This window comes from Neoarius graeffei, chromosome 14 (genome assembly GCF_027579695.1).
Source record: "Neoarius graeffei isolate fNeoGra1 chromosome 14, fNeoGra1.pri, whole genome shotgun sequence".
Classification (NCBI taxonomy): domain Eukaryota; kingdom Metazoa; phylum Chordata; class Actinopteri; order Siluriformes; family Ariidae; genus Neoarius; species Neoarius graeffei.
The window spans coordinates 27,287,467-27,315,462 of NC_083582.1; the positions used below are offsets into that span (position 1 = coordinate 27,287,467).

At 41.3% G+C, this 27,996-nt stretch overlaps 1 protein-coding gene across 1 annotated transcript in view; it reads right to left on the minus strand.

The window, feature by feature from the left end:
• Window positions 1-355: 355 nt before the first annotated feature.
• Window positions 356-27,996, minus strand: part of LOC132897573 (uncharacterized) — a 58,647-nt gene continuing 31,006 nt past the window's right edge. The window contains exons 9-18 of the mRNA XM_060938827.1: window positions 27,490-27,691; window positions 26,990-27,095; window positions 26,731-26,871; window positions 25,230-25,295; window positions 24,878-25,009; window positions 24,559-24,696; window positions 20,459-20,551; window positions 20,167-20,321; window positions 1,026-1,191; window positions 356-788 (exon numbers count right to left, since the gene is read on the minus strand). Coding sequence (XP_060794810.1) covers window positions 622-788; window positions 1,026-1,191; window positions 20,167-20,321; window positions 20,459-20,551; window positions 24,559-24,696; window positions 24,878-25,009; window positions 25,230-25,295; window positions 26,731-26,871; window positions 26,990-27,095; window positions 27,490-27,691 — 1,366 coding nt within the window. The 3' untranslated portion in view covers window positions 356-621. The remainder of the gene's footprint in view (window positions 789-1,025; window positions 1,192-20,166; window positions 20,322-20,458; window positions 20,552-24,558; window positions 24,697-24,877; window positions 25,010-25,229; window positions 25,296-26,730; window positions 26,872-26,989; window positions 27,096-27,489; window positions 27,692-27,996) is intronic.

The following is a 27,996-nucleotide window of genomic DNA, read 5'->3' on the forward strand; positions in this document are numbered from 1 at the left end:
TATGGTTCAAGATTCAAATTTTTTTTTTCTTGTCAGTGACTTTAAAGTACAAAGTTGTGAGGTCTTGTTTGAATTCATCTTGGCACAAAAATGAAAATAAATGCTTGAACTTTATTGACATTTTTGCAGTAATTTTTAGGAAATAACCAACATACCAGTAGAAAATATCATGTATTACACAAACATGTATATGATGGTTTTAAACACTAAAATAGTTTTTCCATGAATATGTGATTAGTGATTATTGAAATAATGTGTCATATTTTTAAGCACTGTCTGATGCCAGTAAGATGATGACTAAGCATCAGCGAAATATAATTCAAAAATAAAGAATTTAAAGGTTTTTGAGACAGACTATTTCCATGAATATGTATTTATGAAATGAGGTAAAGCAGGTGAAGTTCAAAAATCTAGATCAGGTGCCTGGTCATTACACAAGAGCAAAACATATTGTTGTACTGAGATTGTACTGAGTTGATCAATCAGTAACCCCACAGGCCAGAAAACAATCACTATCTTAGAATCAGATTTATAAAAATAAACATAATGTGGCATGAAGCACTGACATGAATTACTGCAATTTGCTCACCACCCAAGCTTGTAGTTGAAGGCAAACACTCTCTATTGTGTTTTACCCTTTTCCTCGGTGACAGACCGTATCACTCTCATGAGTTTTCCCTTGTTGTTTATCACATTCTCGCCTGCTTTCTCAATCAGCTTGATGATCATGTCACCACTGTAGGGCCCCTGAAAGGTCATATATTCTGTCTCCCACTCCTTAATATGACCTAAAAAAAAGGTTGAAAAGGTAAAGAAGGTTGTCCAAGGAGAGCAGAATATTATGGGTATTTGTGTTTATCTTTGCATCTTGATTTTTAAAATATGATCAACTGGCAAACAGTCTGTCAATAGTCAGATTGTCAGTGTTATAGAAAATGCAGTGAAACACAATCCACTCCACTGACCACTGCCCTTGAAATATATAAACTACAAAATCCTGTGTGAATTTAAATAGGGTCAGTTACCATCACAGTTGACTTTGTTGAAAAGGGGAATGTGGATCACAGTTGGAGCTCCGTTCTTCCCCTCAAAACAATAGAAGTCATCTGGCTCAGAAGACTTTGGTGGTGGTTTTACCTCAGGGAACGGAATCTTCAATTCCCTGCACATTTCAGAAGCTTTAACCACAGTCTGTGAATGAGGAGAACATTTGTTGTGTCATTTCATCCAGAAATAATGGAATACAGTTATTTTAGGTTTAAATGCATGGGTTACTGTCCTCAATTCAGATGACAGGCTTTCAGATCCAGAGACTGAGATGACTTTTTAAATGGGCTAAGATTACCCAACCTGATTTGTGAAAGTCCAAATAAGTAACACCTAAATTTTAACACCTAATTTTGACTTTCACAAATTTGGTTGGTTAATTTAAGTCCATTTAAATACACGTAGAATGAATGGGATAATATGTAAGAATGACTACAGCACTTTGGAGAGTTAAAACTCATAAAATGTGATCTGTCAAAGTTTTCACAAATCAGTATGGGTCTAAAAGGTTTTCAGACATAAAACGTGCCTTTTCCACATTTGGTTTCACAGACTTGTGAGCAAATGACAGACATGCAGTCATTTGTGAAAAATTTAACAAATCGTTTTGATTAATTTTAAATTAATTTTGAGTCATGGGGAAGTCCAATGTTGACAGTCGTGGTTTTGTTGGTGTAAAACATTTTTATAGATTGCAGAATTCCAAATGACTAACTGCAAACTAAGTTTATCAAGCTCACAAAAAGAATATCATAAGTAGCTGTGTAATATGTGTGATAAAGTACAGCTGCTTACAGATTTTCTCTCACTCATGTATCTCCTATCTCCTGCTGGTTATAATCGGAATTTGTCAGATTCTTTTTTTCACAGAAGTCATCTTTGGAAACTGGCATTTAAAAAAAAAAAATAATAAAATACTTGACAGGTGATTGGATGACTCATCTATCACCATCTATCATAGGCTAAATTCAACCAACTTCCTTTGCACTGTCTTGCTGAAATAAGCAGGGAAGTCGCTGAAAATGATGTGTGATCTGGATAGCAGCATGTGTGGCTCCAAAACCTGTATGTGCCTTTCAGCATTAATGGAGCCTTTACAGATGTGCAAGTTATGCCTGCCATGGGCACAAACACACCCCTATACCATCACAGATGCTGGCTTTTGAACTTTGTGCTGGTAACAATCCAGACAGTCATTTTCCTCTTTAGCCTGCAGGACACAACATCCATGATTTCCAAAAACAATTTGAAAGGTGGACTCAAAGGCTTTCACTTTGCATGGTAGATGCAGCAACAAACTGTATTTATGAACAACGGTTTTCCAAAGTGTTCCTGAGCCCATGTAGTAATGTCCATTATACAATCGTGATGTTTTTAATGCTGTGCCATGTGAGGGACTCAAGGTAACAAGTGGTCAATGTTGTTTTTTGGCTTTGCCCCTTATTATAGAAATTTTGCAGGTGCTCTTACCCAGAAAGACATACAACAAACCCAGAACAGCCTGGGGTTAGGTGCCTTGCTCAAGGTCACTTCAGCCATTCCTGCTAGTCCAGGGAATTGAACCAGTGACTGTTGGGTCTAAAAGCTACTTCTCTAACCATTTAGCCATGGCTTCCCCAATGGCCTTATGTGCAGAAATTTCTCTGGATTCTCTGAACCTTTTGCTGTTATTATGGATTGTTGATAGTGAAATAATGAAATTCCTTACAATAGTATGCTCAGAAATATTGTTCTTAAACTGGTGGATTATTTATCCACACAGTTTTTCAAGTCCAGTCAAGTCAAGTTTATTTGTATCGTGCTTTTAACAACAGACATTGCCACAAAGCAGCTTTACAGAAATTTAAAGATGTGAAACATGAGCTAATTTTTATTCCTAATTTATCCCCAATGAGCAAGATGGAGAAGATTGCAGCTTTGGAGGGGCATATCCAGACTTTAGAGAAGGCTAGTGAGAACGAGAGCACTATAGTTTCTGCAGGGGAAAGTCTGGATGCCCTAGATGGAGTTAGCAATCCCCTAACTCCGGCATTAGAGCCCTCACCGTGGGGCGAATGGGTGATGACTCGGTGGCATAAATATAGAGCCAAAGCTACCACTGAAGTTCGCCCACAGGTGCACCACTCCTCTCCACTTCAGATGTCAAACAGGTTTGCTCTCCTCAGTGATGCACCCGCTGAGAAACCTGAAAGAGCTCTGGTTATAGGAGACTCTATCATATGGCACATGAAATTAGTTTGGCCTTTAGGGGCACCAGCAGCTTTAGTCAGGTGTATACCGGGAGCCAGGGTGCCGGAAATAGCAGGTAATCTTAGGGTCCTAGGCAAACACAGGTTCTTAAAGATAGTTATCCATGTAGGAGCACGGGCGCAGATAGAGGGGGGGACAGGGGGGATTCGTCCCACCCAGATTTAAATTCACCTCGTTCGGTCCCCCCCACTTATAGGGAGGAAAAAACATCTATGCTGTCTTTCTTTGCGTAAGGCAAACCTCACGGAAAAATCAAAAGACTAATTACCATTCGGTTTATTGAGGTGCACAGCACCCACGTGCAATGAACCGGTGCTACAGGTGCTCTAGCCCCTGCCCCTTTTCTGTTTGCTGTCCAAAGTGCCTTTTCATAGGGACTGTTTTTTTTTTAATATTTGTAAAAGATAAATTAGCTCCAACATCAATATTCTCTACAATTTGACAATAATATATGAAATTATAGATTTATAAAATAACGTTTTTCTATGTAAATGCGGGCATCAATCCGTGACGTCATGCATTCAGTGAACCTCCGTGCAGAAAGCGCATGCAGGCGGTTGACAGTGGGAGACAGTGCGAGGAACGGCATGGTAAGGTCACACTGAAAGTCTCCTTTCATTTCTTATCTGAACATGCAATACTGTGCAGCTTAGAACACAACAGTAAATGCGTAGGGTTGTTTATCATTTAATGAAGCCGCCTAGGCTATATTTAAACCGTTTGCTCCATCCATTTCATTAACGTGGCAGATTCGGAAACTTTAGTTTGAACGACGGCGTTAATAACACATTCTAGCAGCTTCGAAAACTTAAGGCTGAATGACGCCGTCCACAACATATTCTATCAAGACTATTATGTTATAGTAGCTTAGGTTAGTTGAGTTAAAACATAGGGAAACGTTTTTTAAATAAGTGAAAGCCTGCATTATGCAAAAATGCCAAGGAAAGAGAGGATAAAGAAGCAGAAAGAGAAGGAGCTGCGGGAGGCAGCAAAAGGCAGTGGATCTCTGTCCAGTTGGGTCAGAAAGAAAACTACCTGTGTCAACTGCAACGGTAGAGCGTTCCTTTTCAAAGTTAAAGCTAGTGAAGACAAAACTCCGCAGCCTTTGTCATGAAGAAAGGCTGTCAGACCTTCTTCTGCTGGCAATTGAGAAAGATATCCATATTGAATACAGTGTTGTCATAGACATTTTTAAGAACATGGCAAACCGAAGACTGCTGCTTTGAAGAATACTGCAGCATTTAGATGGATCTCACTCTCACTCACACACACACACACACACACACACACACACACACACACACACACACACACACACACACACACAGAATGTTCATTTGCAATTGAAATTTAGTTTTGAATAAAGTTAACTTGTGTGAAAAATTTGTTCCAAGTGCCCTTTTTTAAATGTTGAGCCCCTGCCCCTCCAAAGGTCTTTGCACGGCCCTGGTGCACAGCAGTACATACATAGTTGCAACTGCGCAGACTGCACAGGTTGCGAGCTCGAGCTTGGTTGCTATGGTTACCCACAACAAGTTTGACAGGCATATCGGGGACAGCTCCTCCTAGTTCAGGACCCCAACACGGCATGATGAAGGGTGCCAAAAGGCAGAAAACGATTGCATCGTTTTTTCAAAAAAAAAACGACTGTAAGTAAACTGTGCCTTACTTTATCATATCACCTTGCAATTTTTTGATAGTCTGTTCAAAGTAATGTCGTAGTGAAAGTAAAATCGTACGGAGTAGAGATGCCTTTCTGGTAGCCTCCATCTTTCGGTGGTAGCCTGTAGATACAGTGCTCAGAAGGCAGTTTTAATGTTTAATCTGGCATTCCCTGCCATAATTTCAGCGAGCATATTGTTTCATAAGGAAACTTTGTGAAGAGTTGTTGACTGACTGCCGCTCATGCAACACACAGGCATAGTTAGAAAGTCAGGATGCACTGGTTTACACTTTACACACACACATGTAGCCCAGCCTCTCGCTATGTTTAACAGTTGGAACTTAGCGGTTTTAAAACTAGTTTTGCAGTTGCTATGCATGATGATAATGTGTAAACTTTGGATTTCCATAGGCTATGTTAAAATGTTATCATTGTCCTGGCCTGCAGGTAGTTCCTGGTGATGGCAGTGAGGGAGGTGAAATAACATGTATACACACTACCGTTCAAAAGTTTGGGGTCACCCAGACAATTTTGTGTTTTCCATGAAAAGTCACACTTTTATTTACCACCATAAGTTGTAAAATGAATAGAAAATATAGTCAAGACATTTTTCTGGCCATTTTGAGCATTTAATCGACCCCACAAATGTGATGCTCCAGAAACTCAATCTGCTCAAAGGAAGGTCAGTTTTATAGCTTCTCTAAAGAGCTAAACTGTTTTCAGCTGTGCTAACATGATTGTACAAGGGTTTTCTAATCATCCATTAGCCTTCTGAGGCAATGAGCAAACACATTGTACCATTAGAACACTGGAGTGATAGTTGCTGGAAATGGGCCTCTATACACCTATGGAGATATTGCACCAAAAACCAGACATTTGCAGCTAGAATAGTCATTTACCACATTAGCAATGTATAGAGTGTATTTCTGATTAGTTTAAAGTGATCTTCATTGAAAAGAACAGTGCTTTTCTTTCAAAAATAAGGACATTTCAAAGTGACCCCAAACTTTTGAACGGTAGTGTGTGTGTATATATATATATATATATATATATATATATATATACACACAAAATGGAATCATTTGCTGACAGCTCAGTCCCCCCCAGTTCAAAAATCCTATCTGCGCCCCTGTGTAGGAGCTAATGATACCCGTATACGCCTTCATCAGTCTGAGGTTACTAAGAGTAACTTTGTAAAGGTGTTTAAATTAGTGAAGGCGATGTCCAATGTTGTTGTATGCTCTGGCCCCATCCCAATGCAGCATGGTGAGGTAGCTTACAGCAGGTTATGGTCGCTGAACTGCTGGTTGTCCAGCTGGTGCTCCAAAAACAGTGTGGGCTTTATAGGTAATTGGACTAATTTTGAGGGCACTGCTGGCCTGTTATAGTAGGATGGTATCCATCCCACTCAGGAAGGTGCTGCTATCATTTCTTGCAAATTAGAAATTCTTGCAAATTTCTTGCTCATAGTCTCAGAACAGGCCTAGTTAACTTCTGACAATTCAGAACCAAGGCCAGGGAGCAGACGAACAGGCTAAACTGACTGTCCGCTAGCTGCACAGAGTCGTCACTCAGGGTCCACTACATCGAGATTTGTGTTTGTTCCCTGAGCTAAACAAAAAAGTAGAAATACTCAATTTCTTCTCATAACCTAATTAATATAAAATTGGATCATACTGACTGTACAGCCACTGCCAGCACCTTTAATCTAAAGGTAGGGTTATTAAATATTCGATCTCTTACAACTAAAGCGCTAATTGTTAATGAACTTATTACTGATCAGGAGTTTAATGTTCTGTGTTTAACAGAAATATGAATTAAGCCAAATTAATATATAGTATTAAATGAAGCTAGACCTCCTGGATACAATTTTATACACCAGTCTCATCTAACTGGCAGAGGGGGAGGCGTCACGGTTATTTATAATGATTATCTAGGCATAACACCAAAACCTGGTTATAAATTTAATACATTTGAAGTTCTTCATACTAATATAATGTATGTAGCCTCAAAAAATAAGCCTACCCAGTCAATTCCGTGACTTATTATTTACAGGCCCCGAGGCCATTTTCTGAATTTCTTTCTGAATTTGCGGATTTAATCTCAGACCTGGTCATTTCCTTAGACAAAGCTTTAGTTGTCGGAGATTTTAATATTCACTTGAATAACCCAGAAGATCCTCTGAAAACAGCATTCGTGTCCATTTTAGATTCAGTAGGGGTTAATCAGAATGTCATAGGACCTACCCACAATGGTGATCACACTCTTGACCTAATACTAACATTTGGGTTAAATATAGAAAAATCTAGTCACACTTCCACAGTCTTTAGTTCTCACAGATCATTATCTAATATTATTCAAAATATGTCTGAGCAATAATATATAGACCTCATCACACTACTGTATTAAACGTACATTCATGTCAATCACTGCACAGAGTGTTATAAATAATCTCCCAGAGTTATCAACTTTGATTGGATCACTGTCAGCCCCCACAGAACCTGATCAGGCAACTGAATGCTTTGTCAACGTTCTGCTATACTTTAGAGAATATAGCTCCACTTAAAAGAAAAAAATGAATGGAGAGAAAAAAAATTAGCACCCTGATATAATGATTACACTTGCACTTTCAAGCAAACCACCTGAAAATTAGAATGTAAATGACATCAAACAAAATTGGTAGAGTTCAAATTAGCATGGAAGGAGAGCTTCCTGAAGTATAGAAAAGCTCTTAGTGTTGCTAGATCAATGTATCTCTCCACCCAAATAGAGGATAACAAAAATAATCCCAGATTCCCATTTAATTCTGTTGCAAAATTAACTAGGAAAAAGACCACTATAGACACATGCACACCTGCAATATGCAGTAGCAACAACTTCATTCATTTTTTTTTCAATGACAAAATTGAAAACATGATAAAAATTTAAAACTACTAAGTTAAGGCCAGGTAATTTCAGTAACCCTGTAGTTAACAATATAACTATCAGATCAGCAATTAGAATGTTTTACTCCCCTTAGAGAAATCGAACTAATTTAATTAATCTATACATCAAAATCCGCAGCTTGTGTATTAGGTCCCTTACCTACACGACTCTTCAAATAAATAATACCAGAAGCAATTGAACCGCTTCTAAAAATAATAAATTCTTCCGTTCGAACTGGCTATGTACCCATATCCTTTAAACTAGCAATTGCCAAGCCCCTGATTAAAAAAAACTGGCCTTGATCCCTGTCAGCTCTCCAATTATTGGCCAATATCAAACCTCCCCTTTATTTCCAAGATCCTAGAAAAAGCTGTGGCACAGCAGTTATGCTCATATCTACATAGAAATAACATCCATGAAATGTATCATCAGGATTTAGACCTCATCAGAACACAGAGACAGCACTGGTTAAAGTAATAAACGATATACTGTTGGCATCTGATAAGGACTGTCTCCCTGCTTGTATTGCTTAACCTTAGTGCAGCCTTTGACACCACTGATCATTCCATTCTCCTGGATAGACTAAAAATGTTTTCGAAGTTAAGGGAACGAACCTCTCCTGGCTCAGGCATTATTTAACTCATCACTATCAGTATGTTGATGTAAATGGTGATTTTTCGAGACATACTGAGATAAAGTTTGGTGTCCCACAAGGTTCTGTCTTAGGCCCACTGCTTTTTTCTTTATACATGTTACCTTTGGGTGATATTATTCATAAGCATGGTATTAGTTTGCACTGTTATGCTGATGACACACAGTTGTATGTTTCTGCAAAACCAGATGAGAGACACCAGCTTAATAGAATTGAGGAATGTATAAAGGACATTAGACACTGGATGCTTATTAACTTCCATCTGCTTAATTCTCACAAGAGAGAAGTACTTCTACTAGGACCACGTGTAACTAGAAGTTGGTTTTCTGATTACACAGTAACTTTTGATGGCCTTTTTGTTTCATGTGCAGCAGTAAAAAAAAAAAAAAATCGGGGTGATTATTGACTGCAGTCTTTCATTTGAAACTCATATCGATAACATTAACCCGGGTAGCTTTTTTTCATCTCAGAAATATTTTTAAGATAAGAAATATAATGTCACTACATTGTAGGTATCATGCCGCCATCTTGTGTCAGAACTACAATTCCCAGGCAACTTCCGTGTGACCTATGTCACACGTGGGCGGGATTATCTACGTCAGTCCGCCATGCACGCATAAATCCAAGCGGAAGCTCCGCCATTTTGTCTCTCGCGTCCGGATTCCGATGAGTCTAGACGCATAAAGGGATGCTCTCCGCCAAAAAGACGTCTTCTTTCTTGCAAGATTCACCATCCAGCGCGTTCTGTGCCTAACCACTGGCCAAGGTAAAAGTCCAGAATAGCGCGATCTTTAAACTCAACCTGAGTTACAACCGGTTTACTTGTATTAGAAGTGACGTCACGACTGCAGCCCAGGCAGTTAAAAGTTAAGAAGCGATTGAATCCTTTTTAACTCAAAAGTGCTGTGCATCTTATTCTGATCAGAGACTTTTCCTCACGAACGCTGAGGTTCGGACCAAGAATCCTCTGCTTTCCACGGGAACCACCCAAGTGCTCCGCTGGACCCGAAAGTTTTCTACGCCTCCATCACGAGCGGCTCACGTGCTCCAACGGCGAGGCCCGAAACTACACCGGCGAATAGTTCTTCATATCTTGCTAAAGGCAGGATTAAGTAAGATTTTGGCATTTGGGCATAATTAAGATAGTCTTAGGAATTTGCTTTTATTGGAATAGTGTGAATTTAAACCCAGGTTTATCTGTTACACTGTTAGACACGCAGCGTGTTGATTTATTTTGTTCTATGTTCTCTCAATTGTTTAATAGGTTGTGCATGCTTCTCTCTGACTAACACTAATTTCCTTATCATACATTTTGACCTTACAAGGTTTCAGTGAGTTTGGTAATGTTATGAGTGTGGAATCTTTTTGTTACTGAGAAAACACATGCTCAACAGGCCTGACCAGGCCTGATACACTTTAGATAGCTTTCCTTTGTCTTTAGCAACACGTGCTCAGCAGGCCTCACAAGGCCTAACAAACACACTTTAGCTAGGCCATAGGGCCTTTCACAAACACACTAGCAACACAAGGCTAATCTAGGCCTCCACCACGTGTAGTTAGCTACACGTGGCTAAACACATGGTCAAGTCCTTCACACACACACACACACACACACAAGCACACATTAGCAACAGAGCTAATCCTTTGTTCTACTTAGATAACATTCCTTTGTTTTAGCTAGCAACAAGCTAGGCCATACACACACACCACACATGTATATACACACCTCACTGCTTGTATATATTGATTTATTATTTTTATCTTTGTTATAATAAATTCATTTATTAAACAAACTGTGTTTATTTGTGTGAACAATATGTATGAAGTCTCCAATCTCCCTCGAATTCAAAAGGGTGCATATAAAAGTTATGTAATGTGGTAAGTGATCATAATAATTTGGAAATATACCATAATTTAGTTGTTTGGTAATTTATTATTAAGCACCAGGATTAATGGTATGATTCACTAAATGATTCATTGAACGATTCACTAAAGGATTCACTAAATGATTCATCAAACGATTCACTAAATGATTCACTGAATGATTCACTTCAAATGAGTGATTCTATGGTATGATTCAATTCAAAGGAGTCAAAGTGAACGATTCAATGGGATTGATTCATTTAAATTATTTACCTTCAAATTTTATGAGACTGATTTAATGAGATTGATCACTTAATTTCAATAATTAACTGATTGCACCCACAGTTAAATTGGTGCCCCGTGTGAGGAAGACTGGTTTGTTGACTTCTGGAATATTGTTCAACAACAAATAAACTATCAGTTGATTCAGCAACTGCTAAGGTATATCCCCAGGTGTGTTAAAATGGTTAACAGTAGTGTGATAACCATATCACCAATACTCATAACCTATTTAACTTAGGATAAGAGAGCATTTCCAAATAAACCTTATTAATTAATTACATAGTTAATGTTAATAATGATTAAATTAATAATTAACTCATTGATTAATTATCTAGTATCCAGCCTAAGTAAATTGGCATCCCCTCGTGTCTCAAAAATGGAAGACAATGCTCAAGCCATGTCTCTCCTTGAGGTCATCACAGACCTTATTCACTGCTCTGCCTCCGAAAAGGCAAACATTAAGTACACGAGTGAGAGTGAATGCCAAAACAACTTGGATAACTTAAACAAACATATGAGAGATCCAAAAAGAACAACTTTTAGTGTCCAAGCGGCACTAGGTAAGCTATTCCTATCATACTTCCAAGATGCTGATTCAGAAATCAGACGCCTTTGCGGAGAGGTTGAAAGGCTGACCACCAGCAACGCAGAGCTGACAGCCGATAATAATGATTTACATAGGGAGCGTGAGCTCTTGAAGACCTCCCTTGATGATTGCACCGAATGGCTAGAGAAAGCCGAAATGGTTGCTAAGAGGGCTGCCCAGGAGCAGACCCCCCAAGAGCAGCGCGAGGGGCGTGAAAGACCCCCAACAATGCGCCAAAGCTCAGAGCGGGAAGAGGCGTCCGAACCGGACACCGTAAATGATCTGGTCGAGAACCAGACACCCCGCCAAACTCCATCAACTCGCTACACGACTCCGTCGTCGTCTAGCCAGGATGGAGCCGCCCTGCGCTCAACCCGAGCCCAGGCCCGTAGCACACCTAGGTCAGTGCGCTTCAGTGTCCCTGATCAATCTTCAGATGAATCAGACTATGAATCTAGTGCGAAACGGGAACACCACCAGAGTAGCTTAGATAGTGAGTGCTCAGAAGAGCCAAGAAGGTCGCACAAGGACGTGCACCAAACCCTTCGCTTACGGCAAATTGACCTACTTGCCAAAGATGTCGAACAATTCGATCCCGATAATAAAAGAACAAATGTAAATGATTATTTACGAGGAATTGACCGATGCCTGATGGACCTGCCGAACGCCACCACACGTGAAAAACTTAGACTAATCTGGAAGACCTCCAGTAGTAGCGTTCGTGCCTTTTTAGAGACACTACCCCCAAACATTCGCGATAGTTATTCGAAACTTCGCAATTACATGAGGGAAGAATATGCGCCATACACGGACGAAACCTCTGCGATATTGTGTGCATTACAAATCAAACAAAAATGGTCTGAGGCGCCTCGTGAATATTACAGACGGCTATGTACTGCCTATTTCCAAGGTAGTAGCGCACCAGAGTTGGAAGAAGATAGAGGTTTCATATCTCTCTTCTTACATAACCTCCACCCAAGTGTGCGGACCCATGTCACACTGACGTGTCGACAAGGTCGCTATTCGATGAGGGAAATTAGGCGACTAGCCCAAATGACCTGGGAGACCATCGTCAAAACCGCAAACGGAAACGATAATGACCCCATAGTCCTTAGCCTCCAGGGTGAGGACAAGCCCCCGCTAACCTTAGAAGGAGGTGAAGCACCAAAAGGGGGACCCACCTGGAAAAATTCCGGTCCAGCCCGATCCTTGCCGAGCCATCACAAGGGTGAGTGGAAAAATCAACAAGGTAAGGCCAGGAGGGACCGAGGGCGAGTCCACAGTGACTATGGCAATCGCCCATCCCATGAAAAGGGTCGTAGGGAACAAAACGGTTGGCAGCAAAACCGTCATCCCCGCTCTGACCAGAAACGGCAGAAGCGTTCCGACCGTAGCTCTAAACGCAAGGGTAGAGACGACCAACACAGTGACTCAGACCAACCTGGTGAGTTCCACTCAGAGCTGGACTCTTTAAAAGCCCAGTTGGCTGAGATTAAAGAACTGTTACAGGAGACGTCAGACCCCTCAACAGAGAAAACAAAAGAGCCCAAGAAAAATGACAAAAGACCATTCACTGGCATGACTAGGCCAGGAACCACGGGTATATCTCGTAAAAGGGGGAAGAAGATCCCTCTGAAACAGCAGGCGAGGGTCAGGATGTAGGGCCCCCCCCGGTGGCGAAGGCAAACACACAAGACGCACTTCTCACGTGCGCTAAAGTCTTCACCACCATCTCTCAGACACACGGCTCTCACAAGGCGACCCAATCCCAACCAAGCCCTGCAACATAAACGTAGTCAGCTTCATACAAAACAAAACCCCACAGTCGTTGGATCCCACAAAATATGCACAAACCCGTTGCGACGAGATTAGTGCGAACACCGATCAACCGAGCGCCACGCGAGATCAAATTTCTGATGAACTTCAGTTCATGTCTTTGCACACAGAGTCCTGTGTCGAAACACCTGACATCGCGACTCCCCCTAGTGGCAAAAATCTCCCTCTATCCATCGACTCAGACACAGACACCCATTTCACCGCTGGTGTAATGGCTGCGCTGTGGAACATGTTAGGCGTCGAGGCGAAATTCCATATCGCGTACCACCCTCAATTCTCTGGTCAGGCTGAACGAGCCATTCAAACCATTGTGAGCATGCTGCAAAAGTATATCACAGACCATGGTAAAATTTGGGATATGAAACTTCCCTTGGTGCTAAGGGCCATTTGGTCCACCCCTCATTGCGCCACTGAAGTCACACCCTTTGGGATGATGACTGGGCGAGAGTCGGTTCTTCCCCCGCATCTCCTATACAAACCAGAGGCCATGAGCGTCGCGATTGCACACACCGCACATCAACATGTCGCCGACCTACAACGCCACCTACAGTCAACCTTTACAGGTGCCCAGAAGAATCTCGATTCGAGAGTAGAGGGACACAAAACCTACTACGCCTGAATCTCAGAGAAGTTCCTACCACCCTGGTCGAGACCTTTCGATCGTGGGAAAACCGTTCCCCGTCGCGTATCACATTAGGACATCTAGGCCTAATCAAACGCTTTCATATCGATTTCCATGATAATCAAATCAAACCTTTTGAACAGTCCTCACTCCAAAAGGGGGTGGACGACAGCTAGGCCCATCATGTCCACCAAGCTTGTACGCATCACTCAACCATAAGCGTACACTAACATTCCCGGTCAGACTTCACCAACCCAATGAAGTAATAACCCTTCAGTATAACATGGTAGATAAATACTAAAATTCGCTATTATTACTAGTGTGTATTCATCGCAAATACACCTGGCATATAGTCTTGGCAGTGCTATCCTTATTTTTGTGAATCCACAAAACTTAGAGATGTGCACCTTCACTAAAGACATCCACTGGGTCTGCCCAGGCAACCCATACATAATACACGCCAAGCTAGATAAGATGGTCTGCGTCTCCGACAGCTTTTGCCACAGTAGCGCACGCTTTCTAGCCAGACCACCCACTGCTATCACCTTCCCAGAAGATTAGGTTTGCCAACCCAAACACTAATACTTCTTTCCTTCCTTCATTTCTTCTCTTTTCTTGTTTTTTTATGCATAAGAAATTGAACACTACATGTTTCATGTTCAATGTTTAATTTTTTGATGTGGTTTTGATCTAGTTAGTTAGATAATGATTATATGCCCAAAATGCCCATAGTGATATGCCCAAAATGCCTCTGTCTCCAACTGTCTTACTGGAACTCACAAGCTTACACAGTCTTCACAGGACACCATGGACTGTGCAGAGCAAGGCTACCTCAAGGACTATGGACACGGCGATGATACGATATGGTGCTCTCAGTGCTATGACTCCGTCATACCCCTGAGACCAAAAGGGGGACTGTAGGTTTCATGCCGCCATCTTGTGTCAGAACTACAATTCCCAGGCAACTTCCGTGTGACCTATGTCACACGTGGGTGGGATCATCTACGTCAGTCCGCCATGCACGCATAAATCCAAGCGGAAGCTCCGCCATTTTGTCTCTCGCGTCCGGATTCCGATGAGTCTAGACGCATAAAGGGATGCTCTCCGCCAAAAAGACGTCTTCTTTCTTGCAAGATTCACCATCCAGCGCGTTCTGTGCCTAACCACTGGCCAAGGTAAAAGTCCAGAATAGCGCGATCTTTAAACTCAACCTGAGTTACAACCGGTTTACTTGTATTAGAAGTGACGTCACGACTGCAGCCCAGGCAGTTAAAAGTTAAGAAGCGATTGAATCCTTTTTAACTCAAAAGTGCTGTGCATCTTATTCTGATCAGAGACTTTTCCTCACGAACGCTGAGGTTCAGACCAAGAATCCTCTGCTTTCCACGGGAACCACCCAAGTGCTCCGCTGGACCCGAAAGTTTTCTACGCCTCCATCACGAGCGGCTCATGTGCTCCAACGGCGAGGCCCGAAACTACACCGTTGAATAGTTCTTCATATCTTGCTAAAGGCAGGATTAAGTAAGATTTTGGCATTTGGGCATAATTAAGATAGTCTTAGGAATTTGCTTTTATTGGAATAGTGTGAATTTAAACCCAGGTTTATCTGTTACACTGTTAGACACGCAGCGTGTTGATTTATTTTGTTCTATGCTCTCTCAATTGTTTAATAGGTTGTGCATGCTTCTCTCTGACTAACACTAATTTCCTTATCATACATTTTGACCTTACAAGGTTTCAGTGAGTTTGGTAATGTTATGAGTGTGGAATCTTTTTGTTACTGAGAAAACACGTGCTCAACAGGCCTGACCAGGCCTGATACACTTTAGATAGCTTCCCTTTGTCTTTAGCAACACGTGCTCAGCAGGCCTCACAAAGCCTAACAAACACACTTTAGCTAGGCCATAGGGCCTTTCACAAACACACTAGCAACACAAGGCTAATCTAGGCCTCCACCACGTGTAGTTAGCGACACGTGGCTAAACACATGGTCAAGTCCTTCACACACACACACACATACACAAGCACACATTAGCAACAGAGCTAATCCTTTGTTCTACTTAGATAACATTCCTTTGTTTTAGCTAGCAACAAGCTAGGCCATACACACACACCACACATGTATATACACACCTCACTGCTTGTATATATTGATTTATTATTTTTATCTTTGTTATAATAAATTTATTTATTAAACAAACTGTTTATTTGTGTGAACAATATGTATGAAGTCCCCAATCTCCCTCGAATTCAAAAGGGTGCATATAAAAGTTATGTAATGTGGTAAGTGATCGTAATAATTTGGAAATATACCATAATTTAGTTGTTTGGTAATTTATTATTAAGCACCAGGATTAATGGTATTATTCACTAAATGATTCATTGAACGATTCACTAAATGATTCACTAAATGATTCATCAAACGATTCACTAAATGATTCACTGAATGATTCACTTCAAATGAGTGATTCTATGGTATGATTCAATTCAAAGTAGTCAAAGTAAACGATTCAATGGGATTGATTCATTTTAATTATTTACCTTCAAATTTAATGAGACTGATTTAATGAGATTGATCACTTAATTTCAATAATTAACTGATTGCACCCACAACATGATGCAGAAAAAGATTAGTTCATACTTTTGTTACCTCTAGGTTGGATTATTGTAATGCCTTACTGTCTGGATGTTCCAATAAGTGCATAAACAAGCTCCAGTTAATTCAAAATGCAGCAGCAAGAGTCCTTACAAGAACTAGAAGATATGACCACATCACCCCTGTCTTATCCACACTGCACTGCTCCCAATCAAATTTCGTATTGATTATAAAATACTACTGTTGAATTTTAAAGCACTGAATGGTCTCGCACCACAGAACCTGTGCAAACTTCTGGTTCTTTATGACCCACCATGTCGACTTAGATCAAAAGGTGCAGGCTGTCTCCTGGTACCTCCTATAGTGAAGGCTAGATCAGGGGGCAGAGCCTTTTCTTACAAAGCCCCACAGTTATGGAACAGCCTTCCAAGTAGTATTTGCGACTCAGACACAGTCTCAGTGGTTGAAAACATATGTGTTTAGTCAAATCTTTTGTTAATAGTTTTATTAGGTAAAGGAGTTGATCTGGAGGGTCCTCAGGCATAGTGTTTTGGTAATTGTACAGACGCCGTAAATGTGAAATTATGATGATTAACTGTTCCGAGAGATTTAAAAAGCTCATTTCTTTCATGTTCATGTTCATGTTCTGGATGGCTTCAATGTTCATAATTTCCAGTTGGGTGTTTGCCTATTATGTTTAGAGAAAAGTTAAGTCCTTTATGTCCAATTCTGGTGGCAGGGTGGTGTAGTGGTTAGCGCTGTTACCTCACAGCAAGAAGGTCCAGGTTTGAGCCCTGTGGCTGGTGAGGGCCTTTCTGTGCGGGGTTTGCATGTTCTCCATGTGAGTTTCCTCCGGGTGCTCTGGTTTCCCCCACAGTCCAAAGACATGCAGGTTAGGTTAACTGGTGACTCTAAATTGACCATGAGTGTGAATGGTTGTCTGTGTCTATGTGTCAGCCCTGTGATGACCTGGTGAATTGTCCAGGGTGTACCCTGCCTTTTGCCTGTAGTCAGCTGGGATAGGCTGCAGCTTGCCTGTGACCCTGTAGAACAGGATAAAGTGGCTAGAGATGGTGAGATGTCCAATTCTTAAATGGGTGATCATGATTTCTTCTCTCTGACACCTGCTCCCTATCCTTCCAATTTTCATCTGCTTTTCAATGTTATATAGATGTCTCCGTTTCATTTCCATCCTGCTAGGCTGACTTTGTATAGAACTTGATATAAATCTGAGCCTCTGCCTTACTTATTGGGATTTGCAATTCTATTTCTTTATTATTTAGCATTTGCTTAGCCAGCTTGTCAACCTGTTCATTTCCCTCCACACCAATATGAGCAGGTACCCAAAGAAAACTCATGTTGGTGCAGAGGGAAACGAACAGGTTGACAAGCTGGCTAAGTATTATAAGAATATTTTAAATTTTTTATTAGAGGTTTAAAATTTAATATAACAAATTTAGAATTAACTTTTTTGTCTGCACTGAAGCAAAAGAGCATTTTTATAGTTTTACTTAATTTCTGAGTATATTATGTCTGTCCTTTGGGATTTGGCTGATGTCGGTACAGCACATCTCCACAACTACCTTTCCCATTACTCCCTCAGTTCCTGCCCCGAACAATATCCACTTCATCTCATCTTTCACTGCATCACGATTGGCTTGTCTCATCTTTCACTGCACCGTGACTGGGTGGTGTACTGCAGTAGATCGTGACGCAAGCTCGCCTATAAATCGGGTGGTCTGAGCACGTTTTGCGCTCTCTGCCCGACCTCCTGACACGAGCGTCCCACGTCCTGCCATGCGAACGCCTCGCCACGGTCACGGACGTACGCGACTGCCGATGCCCTGTGCCTCCGTCCTCCCAAAACCAGATGCGCCTCGGCTCGCTCTGACCGACACTCTCTGACCAATTCACTGTTGGTAAAAAGAGACACTATGGCCTGCAGACGGAAGTGAAGAAACAAAGGGATAAACATGCGTTGCTGGACGGACCACTGACCACTGTTTAAAAAATAAAAAGGACCTCAGTTGCATTGTTTCGCTTTTGTTGTGTTTGAAACTGGCTACTGTTATTACTACACCATAATAACACACACACAAACACTCAGAGCAGTGGGCAGCCACACCAGAGCACCTGGTGAGCAGTCAGGGGTCAGGTACCTTGCTCAAGGGCACCTCAGCCCAAGGCTGCCCCACGTCGACCTAACTACATGTCTTTGGATTGTGGGGGAAACCGGAGCTCCCGGAGGAAACCCACGCAGACACAGGGAGAACATGCAAACTCCACACAGAAAGTCTCTCGTAGCCTGCAGGGAATAGGCTGTCAGACATTCTGTCACATGTCCCAGACCTGGTGAAATGTAACTGAATTGTCTTGGCCAGCCCTAAGGGTCCTATCTGCATCCCATCATTACTGAGGAGTGTTCTCCCATCACCCAATCAAGCATCCAGCCAGAGCAGGTCATGATATTTTTTAACCATTTTAACATGCCATTGTTGTGTACCGTATTATGCCTGATGTCAAGACTCTCGTCTCTGCGAGCCTACCACACAGGATTAATACTTGTGTCATTTTTAGGGCATACCTAACAACCTGTGTTTTCTCTCCCTCTCTCCCCCCCTCCCCAAATCTGTCCCTCTGAGTTGCATGTCGGTCCTGGGATCGAGATGCTGACCTCTTCTGCTCCTTGGACCTGCTTGATCCATCCTGGTGCCCTGTGTCTGGTTGGAGTCTCATCGCATCGCTCCTGTGGAGGATGGCCCCATGAGGACAGTTGAAAGTTACACCTGGAGGATGCTCTGGACTCTTACAGTAATGCTTTTATGGCTGAGGACTACAGTTGACTTGCTAACTTTAGGACTGCAGTTGCCATGAACAGTTTTGCACTCAAGTTTCCATCAATGAAGAGTTACAACATCAACGAAACTGTCTTCATGTTAAAACTGTTAATATTGTAGTCATGCTGTCTGTTGTTGCCCAAATGAGGATGGGTTCCCTTTTGAGTCTGGTTCCTCTCGAGGTTTCTTCCTCATGTCGTCTGAGGGAGATTTTCCTTGCCACCATCGCCACAGGCTTGCTCATTGGGGATAGATTATGGATAAAATTAGCTCATGTTTTAAGTCGTTCAAATTCTGTAAATCTGTTTTGCAACAATGTTTATTGTTAAAAGCGCTATACAAAAAAACTTGATTTGATGGCCGCTGGGTTTGAACCCAGAACCTTCTCACTGTGAGGCGACTGTACTAACCACTACACCACCACCCCCCAATGTTGGAACCTGCTAAGGAGTGTGTAACAATTGACCTGCCGAATCAACTCGCCCTGAAAATGGATGGCGCTGGAGCGTCGGGCCCATACCCAGCCGTCACTGGCAGGCTGTTTTATCCGGTAAAGCTAATGATTGTTAAACTGCTGTTAGTATTATTGAATGTACCTGATCTGTGTTATCCTCACTTGGTTTTGTCATTTTAAAACATTAAATATTTTATAAGAAACTGTGTCTTGTCTGTTTTGCTGCAGTATTTCTTGAAGCCATCCTCTGCCATCAAAGAAGTCACATTGCTTTCACTAATCTAGTGTATCATTAGAGGAATTAATTCATTAATTTAATTATGAATAGAAATACTGATGAGTAAAATTAATGAACTGATATTTTATGAGACCGATTTAATAGTGCAGTTGCACCTACATACTTTTATGAGACCGATTTAATAACGCAATTGCATCTACATAATTTTGGTGCCCCGTGTGAGGACCTACACTGTATACATGGTCACTCATTTAGACCATGCAAATGTGTATGTGCTCAAACGTCTGCTTGTATGCTCATTTCTGTTTGCATTACCTCCATGGGGTCTCCAGAACTGAAATCAAGGGAGATGAAGAGATCGATGTGTCTCGCTTTTCTCAGCATTGGGAAATAAGGAGAGTTGTCCAGCAGCCCAGCATCCACATAATTTCTGTCCTCCTCACTCAGAATAGAGGGGTCCACATCTTCCACTGATATTAACAATCACAGGAAATAACAAATAACATCTTTATATGGACAAGGCAAAGGCTATTCAGTTACATCAAAATTTGTTTTCTACACTTACTGTCAATGGGTTCGCCCATTGCAGTTAAGCCTTTGTGCCTACCTTTCATTTGGTAGAGGAAATCGTATGTTGTTCCCCATGTCCAGTTTATAAGAAGCTCAAAGATCTTTGGTATAATCCACGAGATCCTTGCTTCTTTAAAAGTAAATTTACAGTTATTCAGTTTGAACAGTCTAATAAAAATGTGAAAATGTAATGGATATTTAAATGAGCAATATGCAATACATCAACCTTTGATGCACTGACAGTAGCATAAAAATATGTGTAAGTTGTATGAATAACTTCCTGAAATTGATGAATACCAAAATAAAACTTTTGCTAAATTAAGTTTTCACTGTGTTTTTTTTTTTCTTCTCTTATCTCCACCTTCCTCTCATTCAGCTGGTCAATAGGTACAAGGGAGGTTCAGAATTGTTTAGACTTTAAACTATTTTCTTCATCCCACCGCTAGCTGATCCAACATCTTATGTTAAAATATGGTAAAATTTCTTCAGCAAACTGACATTTTTCTCTTCCACTTCTCAAAGTTGCTGTTTAAGCGCTTAAAGTTTTCACAGTATTTCAACCTCTCACTACAAGTCCATCATCTGTACAACAATTTCCATCTTCATCAGCTCGATGGACACAGTTGGTTTGAGTCCCCACAGCACTAAGAGAAGGTACATCTAAACTTATTCTATAAAAAGGATGTCCTGTTTTAATGTCTTGGTCTGAAAAGTGCTAAAAACCTGCCATTCTACTGGAAGTCCAGGACCTCTACCATCTCTTACAGCTCCTCACTGCTCTGTGTTAACCATACTGTGGGCTACCTAGCTCAAGCTACATCAGCATCTCCAACTGTCTCTTTTTTTTCTTGAGTATGTGAACAGTTATTTTCCCCCATCCTGCTCAGGTTTCCTCTCCGGCCCTTTGTCTCATCTCATCATCTCTAGCCGCTTTATCCTGTTCTACAGGGTCGCAGGCAAGCCAGAGCCTATCCCAGCTGACTACGGGCGAAAGGCGGGGTACACCCAGGACAAGTCAGCAGGTCATCACAGGGCTGACACAGACAACCATTCACACTCACGGTCAATTTAGAGTCACCAGTTAACCTAACCTGCATGTCTTTGGACTGTGGGGGAAACCAAAGCACCTGGAGGAAACCCACGCGGGCAACATGCAAACTCCACACAGAAAGGCCCTCACTGGCCACAGGGCTCGAACCCGGACCTTCTTGCTGTGAGGCAACAGCGCTAACCACTACACCACCGTGCCACGGCCCCTTGTCCAGTTTGCAATATTACATCTCATCACCCTCTAATGATACCTCATCTCATCTCATCTCATTATCTCTAGCCGCTTTATCCTTCTACAGGGTCGCAGGCAAGCTGGAGCCTATCCCAGCTGACTATGGGCGAAAGGCGGGGTACACCCTGGACAAGTCGCCAGGTCATCACAGGGCTGACATATAGACACAGACAACCATTCACACTCACATTCACACCTACGGTCAATTTAGAGTCACCAGTTAACCTAACCTGCATGTCTTTGGACTATGGGGGAAACCGGAGCACCCGGAGGAAACCCACGCGGACACGGGGAGATTGTCCGGTTTCTGGTTCTGGTTTCGCAGCGCACAGGATGCAGTGGTTTTTGTGACTCCCAGTATAGTGCTCTATTCTATTCTATTCTATTCTATTCTATTCTATTCTATTCTATTCTATTCTATTCATTTATGATAAATTATGATACAAAGAAATCTATGAGACAAAATTATGATACAAAGCCCATGAGGGGCTTTGATAACACAGCCCCTTATGGCTCTCATACAGCCATTATACATCCACTGTGCAATTTTATATTACCTTCTGCATTGAGGCCATCACAATAAAAGAACAGCTGGCTGAGGTCTTCACCACAATATTCAACCTCTCACTTTCCCAATCCACCTCAACTTTCTCCATCCCCATGAAATCATCACCCTCATGTCTGAATGACTTCTAACACATAGCATTCACCCCCAAACTGGTCATGGCCCACATCAAAAGACTCCATCCCTCCCATACTTGACCAACACCCAATTTGCCTACCATCCCAAAAGGTCAAGGGAGGATGCCATTGTCACTTCCCTGTGCTTTGCTCTGACCCATCTGGAATATAACACCACATATTTGGATACTGTTCATTGATTTTAGCTCTGCCTTCAATACCATTGTCCCCTCAGTACACATCCTCCAACCTGACCCTCAGTACAGGTGCCCCCCAAGGTTGTGTCCTGAGCACCCTCCTCTATTCTCTCTTTGCCTATGACTGCCTGCCAAGCCAGCACTCAAACTCACTAATAAAGTTTGTGGTCAACACCACAATTGTAGGCCAAATCAATAACAATGAAGAGACAGCCTACAGGGACAAGCTCCTGCACCTCACCTCATGGTGCACCGCCAACAAATTCATCCTCAAATGTGCAGAAGACAAAGGAGCTGATTGTGGACTTCAGGAAGTCCAAAAGCTGCAGCCACTCCCCATCACTGAATTCAAAGTGGAACATGTGCCCAGCTTTAAATTTTTTGGACTTCACATCAATGAGCCTGCACTATCAGGCTCAGAAACAACTTCCTGCACCAACTTGTTATGCATCTGAACCTGGCTACCACTGAACTCTACCCACTCACTTCTTATCGCCCCACCCCCCACCTCCTCCTTCTCCTATCTCTGCACTTTAAATGACTCTGCTTTGCACTGCTGCCACTGCAGGCCTGCCATGTTTATCATGCAGAAGTTTATATTTTGCATGACTGCTTAATGTGTACAGTGTTACTTTACAGGACATACACTACCTCAGTCAATGCAAATTTGCACATATGTGATGGTCTTTTGTTCTCGTGTTCTTATTGATATTTTTTCCTTCCCTGTTACTCGTGTTTTTATTGATAGCCATGTTCTCACCACTTCACTGTTTGGTGAGGCCGCAGCCCTCTTTTCATTTACACTTGCACCTGCACTTTGTGTAAATGACAGTAAAAATTGAATTCCCACAGAGTGTTCCCTTACTCTGGGATTAATGTCACAAATTAATTTTCTTCATGCATTTTCTAAAATATTTATTGGAACTTTTTATAAAAATATTATAGTTTGATGATAGTATAGTGTCACAGCATACTAGTTTTAATGTTATAGTAAAAAAAGTTGATACTTCTCTACTTGGACGGCACAATGGTGTAGTGGTTAGCACTGTCACCTCACAGTAAGAAAGTTCTGGGTTTGAGCCCAGTGGCTGACGGGGGCCTTTGTGTGTGAAGTTTGCAAGTTCTCCTCATATCTGTCCGGGTTTCCTCTGGGTGCTCTGGTTTCCCCCATAGTCCAAAGACATGCGGCTTAAGTTAATTGGTGGCTCTAAATTGACCATAGGTGTGAACTGTTGTTTGTCTCTATGTGTCAGCCCTGTGATGATCTAGTGACTTGTCCAGGGTGTACCCTGCCTCTCACCCATAGCCAGCTGGGATAGGCACCAGCTTGCCTCTGACCCTGCACAGGATAAGTGGTTATGAATAATGGATGGACCTACCTACTTCAATAATTAAGTCAGATTTATCAACTCTTTCTCAAGTGATTAAGCATGTATAACATCCATCCATTATTTGTAGCCGCTTATCCTGTACAGGGTCGCAGGCAAGCTGGAGCCTAACCCAGCTGACTATGGGCGAGAGGCGGGATACACCCTGGACAAATCGCCAGATAATTGCAGTGCTGACACACAGACAAACAATAATTCACACTCACACCTACGGTCAATTTTGAAACACCAATTAACCTAACTTGCATGTCTTTGGACTGTGGGGGAAACCAGAGCACCCAGAAGAATCCCACACACTCACGAGTAGAACATGCAAGCACCACACAGAAAGGCCCCCATCAGCCACCTGGCTTGAGCCCAGAACCTTCTTGCTGTGAGGCGACAGTGCTAACCACTACACCACCATGCTGCCTCTCATGGTATTTAAGTTTTAACAAAAACAAAAGGAAATATTTATTTTTAAAAAAGTTATCATTAAAAAGCTATTTTCAATAAACCATGTATCTAAAGGTATGGTGACGAATCTATATAATATTTCACAAAATACATGAACCGAATATTGGAGAACTGAGGATTTCGATAAACTCACTCCTCTCAGAGTCCTCAAACCAATCTTGGAAATTTTTACATATCATCAGTGTGTATTCCTTCAGTGTCTGATGCTTCTGGTCATATAGTAACTCTTCTTTAGAGATGAACATTGCTCTCCCATGTTTATCCAGCTTTCCTGTGGTGGAAAACATATCTTAGTAAAGAAACATTTACCAAGTTTTATGATAAACTTACAGACTTCTCTCATGCACCATTCATTCATGACTTTATTTCTGAATGTTTTTTTGATCTAAATTAACTCTTCTAGAGAACGGAAATGTATTTTTAACAGTATAGAACATTTCTGAGCAGCGTACCTTCTAGCTGCACAGTCATTTCTGTGATTAGACTTGTGGGGTCTTCCTTGTTCAGAACACATATGTTCAGCTCCACGAGAGTTAAGAGCACCTTTTGGCCCTGGGGTGAGTATTGCGCAAATGGAAGTAATTCTGTGTGTGTGTGTGTGTGTGTGTGTGTGTGTGTGTGTGTGTGTGTGTGTGTGTAAAAGAGAGAGAGAGAAATTCAATACATATATATTAAACTGAGCACTTACAGCAGTTAATTTTGCAATATTACAGATTGAAGATGTCTAGTTGTCCAGACGGACTCATTAAATGGAAAAATAAATAAAACAGATGAGTGAAATATTAATCAAAAAGCCATTAATACCTTTGATATGTTCCCATAACCATTTCAGTATTTCTTGTCTACTAGCGAGGGCACTGCCACAGAGTCCTGTGTAAAAATATCAGAAGGATAAACAGTTAGTGGTTTCTGGTTAATTTTGATCATTTATTTACTTGGCTGTATATAACATTTCTGTGTTTAACATGCTCATATAATGCCCATCCATCTATTATCTGTAGCTGCTTATCCTGTTCTACAGGGTTGTAGGCAAGCTGGAGCCTGTCCCAGCTGACTATGGGTGAGAGGCGGGGTACACCCTGGACAAGTCGCCAGATCATCGCAGGGCTGACACATAGAGACAAACAACCATTCACACTCACACCTAACCTGCATGTCTTTGGACTGTGGGGGAAACCAAAGCACCCGGAGGAAACCCACACAGACACATGCAAACTCCACACAGAAAGGCCCTCGTCGGCCGCTGGGCTCGAACCCAGGACCTTCTTGCCGTGAGGCGACAGTGCTAATCACTACACCACTGTGCTGCCCCCTCATTGAATGCATATTACTCAATAATTTGTTGACATGCATTACTGGTCAAATTATTTTTTAAGAACCTTGAGAACCTGCACAGGACCTTATGAAGAACCTGAAGAAAACAGGGAACCTTCATAGACATGATTTTATTACCTTTTTTTTTTTTGGTCAAAAACTGACAACAGGCTAAAATAAATTTCTTTTCTATTCAGTTCTCTCTTTTCATTGTGTGTAAGTTTACATCAGCCTCTGTGCTGTTGGTTCTCTTAGATTTGAGGGGAAATGGACATGGGAGTGCATTAAGAGTTGACCATGCATTTATGAATATTAATGTGAGTAAAAGCAACTGGAAGAAGAGATAATGCTCAGTAGCACAGCTCTGTAGTTTACTCGAGAGGATTGTTTTTTTTTTAACTTGTTTGGTATTTTTCATGTGTTGTATGTGTGTCTTCATGTCTGAATTTAGTCTGTTCCAAATATACAGAGAGAAACACTGGCAAAAACATTTCAACAAAAAAGTACTGATTTTTGCACACCATAATGAGCAGATCACCACTACAAATGTCATCCACTGCATTTAACCCATGCTGTAGTGAGCAAGGAGCAGTGGACAGCAATAACACCCAGGGAGCAGTTAATAGTAAATAATACTAAGTATTATTAAATAATACTATCATCCTCAAACAGGATGTTTCCTGCTGGTCCAGGGAATCAATCCAGCATCCTTTCAGTCACAGTTCTATGTCTCTAAACTTTCGGCCAGAGGCTTCACTTATGTGTTAACTTAAAACTCCTTTTCTGTGACTCTAAAATACATTTCACTGTATCAAATCAGTTAACAGTGGATTAGAGTCAAATAAAAAAGAAAAAAAATCTAATCTAGATTTTAAGGTATTTGGAGGCAAATTACTACTGGGAAATATTCATTCTGAGGATATAGTATATCGTGTTGTGATAACAATGGACTCTGTTATTGGAGTCTCTGTTGTCTGGAAGTGACAGATACCTTGCAGATACAGCATGTCAATCTCAGGTTGTTTTTTCACTAAACGTTCTTCTTCAAACTGACTCCCAAAATAGGCTGAGTCCACAAACGCACCAGCGAGGGAGTAGCCAGCTTCATAAGGTGCAACCTCAAACCAGACATCTGCACAGAAAATGCTGTCAGAATTTCAGCCTTATACTTACTAATTACTTTATAAGCACACACAAACAGGCCTTACATTACCCCCATATACAGGTACACACATGGACACAGAACAAACCTCGGTCCTGTTTCTTCTTTTTGCACTGCTTGTCAATCACAGTGTAGATGGGATATGGGTCTTTGCTGTGATTCTCTCTCTGACCGCTTATAGTGTTTTCATTAATCTACACATTAAAAGATGCACAATTTACATTGACTCACAGATTAATTTTAGTTGTGACTATTAATTATCATTTCACAGAAAATCTGGGCACAGTATCATTTGTAGTGTGTTTTCAAACCAGTGTCATAAGTGTGAAGCATATACTGTATTTAACAAAAATACAGGCTGGTATTTTCATGGAGTATTTACTTTGTGCTTTCTTTCAGTGCAGTTTTCCAATGTGATATCTGGTTTTACTTCTCAGTTTATTTCAGAAAGCTGCAGGATAATGCTTATTTGTCTGTATAAGGCCAAATATATACATTAAATAAACACTACAAAAACAATGGCAGACGGATTGTGGTTTCTTCAGTCTGTGTACTTGACTCTCTGACCTCATTACTGAACACACTTACCTCTTTCATGATCGTAGTGACAAACATTGCAGCCCAGACGTCTGTCAGAGAGAAGTTGACATTCTGGTCATAGTATTTGTTCAGTTTTTTCCAAGCATCTGACCAGCTGACTGCAGGTCCATCAAGCCTTTTAATGATATTCTCCTTCACAGCGGCCAGTTTGGTGGACCAGTCTGACTCTTTATATAAGGATGTCATGCACCTGTACACCACACACACACACACACACACACACACACAAAAGAGTCAGTTATTGTTCAAATATTCATATTCAAAGTCAAATATTAACTCATTTATATAAGTCACAAATCCATTTATCTATTTCTAATAATACTGATTTATTCTATTGTGTGATACTTGGAATACCTGTATAAACATATTCTCTGTAGAGTGCATCAGTACACAGCCTATGAAGTACACTTAGCATAGATTTTCAGCATACTGTATGTATTTCACTGATTTACAGATGTGAGACACACTGATTGATGTCCACCAGTTTATATTGTT